This window comes from Parathielavia appendiculata (assembly GCF_033297405.1).
Source record: "Parathielavia appendiculata strain CBS 731.68 unplaced genomic scaffold N657scaffold_30, whole genome shotgun sequence".
In the NCBI taxonomy this organism is placed as follows: Eukaryota; Fungi; Ascomycota; class Sordariomycetes; order Sordariales; family Chaetomiaceae; genus Parathielavia; species Parathielavia appendiculata.
The window spans coordinates 120,458-128,471 of NW_026944249.1; the positions used below are offsets into that span (position 1 = coordinate 120,458).

The 8,014-nt window shown below is 52.5% G+C and overlaps 2 protein-coding genes across 2 annotated transcripts; both read right to left on the minus strand.

Annotated features, from left to right (window-relative positions):
* Positions 1-123: 123 nt before the first annotated feature.
* N657DRAFT_582150 (uncharacterized protein) lies at positions 124-1,274 on the minus strand (the record flags this gene model as incomplete). Its single annotated transcript, XM_062789590.1, has 2 exons — positions 124-652; positions 703-1,274. The coding sequence occupies 2 exons, from the start codon at positions 1,272-1,274 to the stop codon at positions 124-126; spliced, it is 1,101 nt and encodes a 366-aa protein (XP_062642972.1).
* A 1,733-nt stretch (positions 1,275-3,007) lies between these two features.
* Positions 3,008-4,723, minus strand: N657DRAFT_693912 (uncharacterized protein). The gene has a single exon (XM_062797252.1). It carries the CDS (start codon positions 4,396-4,398, stop codon positions 3,148-3,150), a length of 1,251 nt encoding a protein of 416 aa, XP_062642973.1. The 5' UTR covers positions 4,399-4,723; the 3' UTR covers positions 3,008-3,147.
* Positions 4,724-8,014: the final 3,291 nt, after the last annotated feature.

Sequence of the window (8,014 nt, forward strand, 5' to 3'; positions counted from 1 at the left end):
CTGCCAGTGGGTATCTCGGTCTGCGAACACCGGGCAATTCCAGAACCAAACAGAAAGGCGCCAACCTTCCGGCAGAAATCTGTGGTCAGGGTCTCCGTGAGACATGCTCGGGACGCTTGCAGCTCACGGCCAGGAAGCATCATCATTCTGCCCAAATAGCGCCGGACTCGAGCTCTTGCCCCGTCTCTCCTTCTTTCCCACCACGATCTCCTCCACCGGAGGAGCAGCCGACGACCCCTTGGGGACCACCGTGGTGCTACCAGATTGTTCCCCGAACGGCCCGTCCGGATCGTCACTGTAACGGTCGTGCTCGTTCTGTTGCTCATCAACAAACAATCTGGCGTACTCTTGATTCTGTCCCCGCATCCAGTTGGGCCCCTTCCACACGCGGCACTTCAGCGCGGAGAACTTGGGCATCTTAAAGGCTGGGAGCGCTGGCCGAGGAATTGACGGTGCCTTGATCTGGGGAAGCGAGACTTTGGGCCTGGAGACGGTCTCGTACCATGGAATAGGCGGCAACGAATCCGGCCGGAGTCGGCTGCCGCAGTGCGGGCAGTCCGAAGGCACAGCCCGCCATGCTGTGTACTCGATTAGGCCGGAGATGGCCATACCGGTGGCAAATTCGCGAGCAGCGAGGTACAGGTGAATAAGGCTGTCGAATGTCAGCTACACTTTAGCCTACCTGATGCAGAGTCGACTCACAAGTTGACCAACAATGGCACGGTGCTGTACGCCGCAAGCATCGCCAACTGAGGCCGCCTGTCCCCCGCGCGTCCCGTCCGAATCCACGTGAACACCAGGACGACCATCAACGCAGACGCGAAGACAACATCAGCGACAAACACCACAATGCGATGTGTGAGCACCGAATGGCCAAGGCTCTCCTCCTCATCCTCGCCGTCAACGTCAGCCTCAATCCCACTCGGTTCTCGCTCCGCTCCTTCAACAACCTCACGCTCACTCACATCCCCACCACGACCGACAACCGACCCCTCGAGATCTTCATCAACACCGCCCGTTTGCCGTCCCTTCCCCTTCGCTTCAGGTAAAGCCCGACGCCGACGACGCCCGACCAGCAGCAGGAAGATCGACACGACCGCAGAAAAGAAAAGTGGGATCAGCCCCAGCGCGGGGACAACGTCGTGCGAGAGGACGCCGTGCACTATGCACAGCGGGAGGGCAGGGAGAAAAGAGATGACGGCGGCTTTGCGGAGGAAGGGACTGGGAAGGGTTGCGCGGGATATCCCGACGGTATTTGGTGGGTTGCGAGGCATTGTGGGCGGGAGAGCACAAGCAGACGTCGCGTAAACTTTGGTTGAGTTGGTCTGATGACGAAATCACTTGCGCGGCCGGCGCCAGGCTTGCGCGGTTCAGGATGAGAATCAGTGTGTTATTTCAAGAGGACGGTTTCAGAGCTTCAGGCGCGATTGTTTGGCTTGGTGGGGGTCGAGATTGACCGCTTGTCGCTCGCTGCTGACTGGGTTTCTCGGGTATTTTTTTTGACAGGAGGCAGTCGACTCCACTTGGGTAGTCGCCCGCCCACCACTGGAGTGGAGAATTATAGGCTAGGTTCAAGCTACATTATATTAGAAACAGCTGGATCAGATGCTTCTATAGCCATTTGATAGTGCGGGCATTATAGCTGATCTTACTATATACATAATAGTATCAAACTTTTGCGTAACTCCGATTATACTACTACTACTTAATTGCTCTTCTTATATTATTTTTTATTATTATTCCAATACCGCTATGCCCTAAGACTCGCCGGACCCTCTACCACTAATTACAAAGGAAAACCATGTCTGCAAGGCTGGACTAAAAACCTCTGTCTCCTATATACTAGTCTGAAGTCCTGAATCTACCTACTATAGCGAAAAAAAGGTGTAGATAGATAACTGAGCTATTAAACTAGCCTAGTTCTAGCCATACAGCTATCCTATACTCCAGGAGCCACCCAGGCTATAGTAGCTACCTAATTACTTTCCTTACAAGCCTTCTCTCTTTGTTTCCTCACTTGTCGAGAGCCTTATATAGGTCTCTCTATGAGCATATCTCTATAGCTGGCTAGGTCCTTAGCTTCAGTAGTTGGCGGCACTACACAGCCAAGTATTCCACTATTTCCCTGCTCTGGCCGCATTCGCAGTAGGGAGTAGGTATTCGAGAGACCCTGGCCTGGAAGAAGAAGTCCTTAAGGCCTATAGCCCCAGTCTGAGCCGGGGTTAGTAGAGAGCTCTCGGCCTTTGTCAGGCCCTCATGCCTTTCTAGTACCCTTTTGTCAAGTTTTGGCCGGTGGTCGGCCGGTTGTACGGTGAGTAGAGCCCAGTTCAGGGCCCTATACCTGTCACGGCGATTGCGCCGTGCCTGCTAGGACCCACGGGTGGAACCCGGCATGTGGAAAGCACGGGCCCCTGTGGGTTAAATATTCTGCACCTCGCTGCCGCGAGATCTGTTCGTAGCTCCTCGAGCTACGTCTTGACAATCAAGCCTGCCCGTACCTGACGGAATAGAGCTTAGACTGTAGTTTAGCCCGAATACAATTGTCATTGGATTGTGCGCCTGTCCCGCCGTGACAACTACTATGCCCTAAGGCTCGCCAGATCTACTACCACTAGTTTCAAAGGAAAACTATGCCTATAAGGCTGGACTAAAAACCTCTATCTCCTATATACTAGTCTAAAGTCCTGAATCTACCTACTATAGCGAAAAGAAAGGTATAGATAGCTAACTAAGCTGTTGTGACGGCACCACCCAAGGTCTGGTCAGCTCGCACATACAAGATCGATATTGCTACAACGAGAGCAAGAGCTAAATGACAGGAATGGGCGTGCAACCAGATCTTAAGTACTGGAGCAGAGGCCTATGCGTAAGCATGACCATAGACGTATGATCAAACCCCATGACGTGTGCATAACCGCAAGCATATGACATAACCATGACAACAGGAACGGGGAATCCGTGACAGCATGAGTCCAGAACGCGCTTTCTGTCACATTAGTCTATTGATTGAGTAGTAATTTGAATCTCAATAAAATGCTACTAGTTTAGCAATAGCTAGTCATGTTTCTGTAGTAAGCGAAGAAAATCATCTGGCAGGAGATAAGCTTCAACCCTAACCCTCATCCCTCTAACCCGTCTCCCCTTTTCTCACTTCATCCTCAACCTCATATCTTCACGGAGAGCTTCCTTGCCCTCAGCGGCCAACCCTATATCCTCCTCCCACTCCTTCTGCACTCGCTCCGCAAACTCATCGTCCGACAGGACTTTCCATGCCACCCGAGCCATGCCCATTCCACACTCCACCGCCCGCTCATATGCGTCCTGGGTCCCGGCGGCAGCAGTAAACCCCTTCGTGTGATTCGCCTCGCCCTCTTTCGTGCCAATACCAAACACGCCATGGAATCCGGGACATTCATAGCACACATCTCCCATATCCGTACTCCCCGCCAGGATGTCCGCAGGCTCATCCATCGCCACCGTCCCTTGTGGCATGGCGTCCACATACGCCTCACACAGCGCCCTGCTCGGCCGGACATCAGCGTACGAATTGAGTGGCTCGACCCGCATCTCGCACCCGGTCGCGACCGCAGCGCCCTCAAAACACCTCCTCACCCGCTGCCACAACGCCTCCGCCTCGGCCCGCGTCGCGCTCCGCACGTAGTACTCCACCGTGCAGTCCGCAGGCGTGACGTTGGGCCTGTCCCCGGCGGAGCGGAACACCCCATGAATGCGCTCGTACGGTCGGATCTGCTGGCGCAGCATGCTGATGGCATTATACGACAGGCACACGGCATCGAGCGCGTTGACGCCGTCCCAGGGCGCGATGGCGGCGTGCGCCTCGCGCCCGGTAAAGTGGACTTGCATCTTGACGTTGGCGAGCATGCGCACAAAGGACACGCCGCGGACGGATGGGGGTAGTTTGTGGCCCGGCCCCGGGTGCACCATGAGGCTGGCGGCGGCGCCGCGATACGCGCCTGCCGCGATGAGCTTGAGCTTGCCGCCGCCACCTTCTTCGGCGGGGGTGCCGAGTAGGCGGACGCGGCCTGGCTGGTTGGAGGCTTTGAGCGCTGCGGCGGCGCCGAGGAAGGCGGTGAATGAAGCTGAGGCGATCAGGTTGTGCCCGCAGGCGTGCCCGATTCCTGGTAAGGCATCATACTCTGCGTTGAAGACGACCAATCGACCGCCGCTGCCGAAGTCAGCAGAAAAGGCGGTGGGCAGGCCGTAGGCGTGCGGGGTGATGGCGAAACCGAGAGTATGGAGGGCTGAGACGAATGCGTCGTGGGCTTGGTGTTCTTCGTAGGCGAGCTCAGGGTTCGAGTGGATGCGTTGGTTGATGGACGAGATGTCGTCGGTGCGACGCGCGATCTCTTCGGCGATGACGTCTGCTATGTCTGGCATGACGAGGTGCGAGATGAGATTGAGTTTTGTTTGGGAGCTACTGTGATGACTCTCCACTTTCAGTGAAGCTGCTGCGAGCTAGCAGAGCCTGAAAAGTGTTCCTTGAGAAAGTTTCCCAGTTGTTACAGTAGTTCACAAGGGCCATCATGCACAGCGGGGAGTGCTGCCCCACAAAGTGCTAAGCTTTCAGCTACCTCCAAGTACTCTTATATCAGCACATGAATTAGCTTAGGAGGTTGTTATAAGGCTTCCAAACTAGCTTAGCGCATATAGTAGTTGGCGCTTATAGTAATGATTGAATTCAACCGATGTAAAATAAGTTAACTGTTCTAGGTAATTTGAGATGGAAACTAGATGCCTCTATAAATTGCAAATAAAAATTTATATGTCACGACGATTGCGCTGCGCCTGCCAGGACCTTTGGGTGTGGCCCGTGGAAAGCACGGGCCCTCGTGGGTTGAAGATCCTGCATCTCGCTGCCACAAGTTCTGTTCGTAGCTCCTTGAGCTACGTGTCCCAAATGAACCAACGAGAGCTAACAGCGGCGGCTTACTTGCAAAAGCCAGTGGAGAACGTAGGACGTTCCGAGCCAATCACTTAGGACCAATCGGAACGAGCCCTGGAGGTGCTCCAGAGAGCTCTCAGGAGCATGAGAGAGCACCAGTGCAAGGCCAATCAGAGGACGCTCTAAGAGGCTCTCGAGAGCACCGCAGAGAATTTGCTCTAGGTGGCTCTAGAAAGCATGAGAGAGCGACCAAAATGTATCTAGTATATAGTCACTCGTTCTGGAGGACTCTGGGAGTTCTCCAGTAAGCAATTCAAGTGCAGGATTGTCGGTACCCTTGGACATCGCTTGTTGTGAACCCTTTGGCTTCACCGAACCTCACCCTGTTGTCAAGTATAACCTTCAGGAGTCCCTTTCAGAAGTTGGTGCTTTGAGATTCGTCACATTACGTCTTGACATTCAAGCCTCCTCGTACCTGACGGAATAGCGCCTAAGGCAAGAACTCTACAGAGGCTCTCAATAAGGCCTAGAAGGCTAGCTGGGCCTAGGAAGTCACTAACTAACTACAATGGTATTGTCACGGCGGGACAGGCGGACAATCCAATGACAATTGTATTCGGGCTAAACTACAGTCTAAGCTCTATTCCGTCAGGTACGGGCAGGCTTGATTGTCAAGACGTAGCTCGAGGAGCTACGAACAGATCTCGCGGCAGCGAGGTGCAGAATATTTAACCCACAGGGGCCCGTGCTTTCCACATGCCGGGTTCCACCCGTGGGTCCTAGCAGGCACGGCGCAATCGCCGTGACAGTAGTATAGGAATAATAATGATAATGATTCTTGGCGAGTGGTGCCTAAATTAGTAGTTCACGCCGTGCTTGATTAATTCAAGTTGGAATGAATTGCTAAAATGTAACGGTCTCAGGTAGTATATTGCAACTAGCTGATGACGACTCTACGAGTACACTGAACTTGGAGAAGAAAAGGAGAGACGACAGACTCTGGTAGCTCGCAAGCATACTTATCCTCGTAGGCGCGCTGGTCTGAGCGCGTTGCTAGAAGGTTCGGTGTGCTGTGGGGCGAGTGGGAATAGCCTCATCAGGGGTCTTGGTATTTGCTGAGAGTCGCCGAGGCTCGCACCGGGCCCAGCCCGTTACATAAAAAGCTCTCTAAAGCTATAAAAAGTCGAATTGAGCATCGTAATGCGAAAAGGAGATGCGATTTCATTATTTTAAGTAGTAATAGATAATAGTTGGAGGTCTAGTAGTATTGCCAAGATCGTATAAGGAATTAGAACTTTATAGGCTATATGTAGCCATAGGAAAACCCTGCATGGCAAGGTAGAGCTATATACTGACTAAGAGGAGTAGTGCACCTGCTGCTACATAAGACCTACTTCAGTGGGCTTGCCTTATCTGATCTATATAGAATGTAACCCAAACCCCAGCACTAGCATAGCATTTTATGCCTAGAGATAGATATAGTAGTGTCATGGGTAGTAACTGTGTAAGATGTCACGGCACTGGACCGCCGATCCCTAGGTCACGTGGCACATTGCACTTAGCTTCAGGTTCATCCATCCATAGCTTCCTTTCCTCTTCATAGAGCAACGCAGTTATCTTCCCAGACCTACTATGGTTCCGTGACATAAGATTTATATACGCAACTTGTCACGATTAACTAATAACAGGCCGCATGCCAGAAGGCCGCATGCGGGGCGCAAGGAACGCCCGAGCCAATCACTTAAGGAAGCAAACCAGACCAGTTAGGATGAAGCTAGAGTGCTATAACGCCAAGACAGACGAGCAGATTGCAGCATGCAAGGTGCTCGGCGCGATCGAAGGCATAGCACCGCGAGCACTCTAAGAATCATGTCAGTGTATAGTCACTCGTTCTGGAGGACACGGGGAGTTCTCCAGTAAGCAACTCAAGTGCAAGATTCAGTACCCTTGGACATTGCTTCTTGTGAACCCTTTGGCTTCACCGAACCTCACCCTGTTGTCAAGTATAACCTTCAGGAGTCCCTTTCAGAAGTTGGGGCTTGAAATTCGTCACACATGGCGAGGTACGCGCGCACAGACCTTTGCAGCGAGGCTACTATACATGATGCCTTCCGGTATTACCCATAGGCCTAAAGATCGTAGACTATATACATCTTCCTCTCCATTATCTCTAGGAGCGCTAGGAGCAAAGATTGTTATTGAGCTAAACTGGCCCCTTGGCACCTAGATTCAGGGGCTGGGCACTGTTGCCTAATGCAGTAAGCGCGGAAGCTCGTTACCTACCTAAAAGCAGGGCCTGGCGAAGGTCTCGAAGTCCTCAGTTCTTTAAGCAACACACATATAAAAAATACGGTTCAGACAGCCAATTCAAGCTTCATCTTATGCCTCAACTAATGCAGTATCACCTAGTTAGTCTATGCCTATTCGAGCCTGTAGCTGTTGCTGTCCAATAACTGTTTCTGTCGCTCCTAGTGTGACGGGCACCACGGCAAGGTCTGGTCAGCCTGCACATACATATGATATCGCACGAAGAGAGCAAGACTACCTATCTAGCGTGTGGGCATGCGACCATGTCTTATGCAGATGCTAGCCCAGTGAAGGTTCGGTGCAGAGGTCCGGGACATGGCATATACATGACGTACGCATACGTGGCCTGCGTGGCCGCTCGGATCCGTGGCCCGGATACAGGAACAGGAATCCTGTGACACCTAGTCCGCTAGGAGCGTTCGACGTTCCCATCGCTCCTTTGCTGGAGCGCAGACAAGACTTCGCGCTCCCATCGTGACTGGCTATACCCATATCCTAAATAATTGGCTCGGGACGCTTCCTTCGCGGCCCACTAGGTCGCTGCATACAGCCATATCCGTGACGAAGCTGACTAGACCATAGGTAGTGATCATTACAATCTCTATTAAGCTCTTATAAGTAGAGGAACAAAAATAATAGCTTATAAAGAAGATAATTAAAGTAGCTATTAGGCTCTAGGAAACTCCTAAAGTATTGTTGAACTGAACTGGCTCCTTGGCACCTGGATTCAGGGCTGGGCACTGTTGCCCAATGCAGTAAGCGTGGAAGACTCGTCACCCACCCAAAAGCAGGGTCTGGCGAGGG

Coding starts and splice junctions, on each gene's coding strand:
- N657DRAFT_693912 (XM_062797252.1), bottom strand. CDS start 4,398: ATGCCAGACATAGCAGACGTCATCGCCGAAGAGATCGCGCGTCGCACC.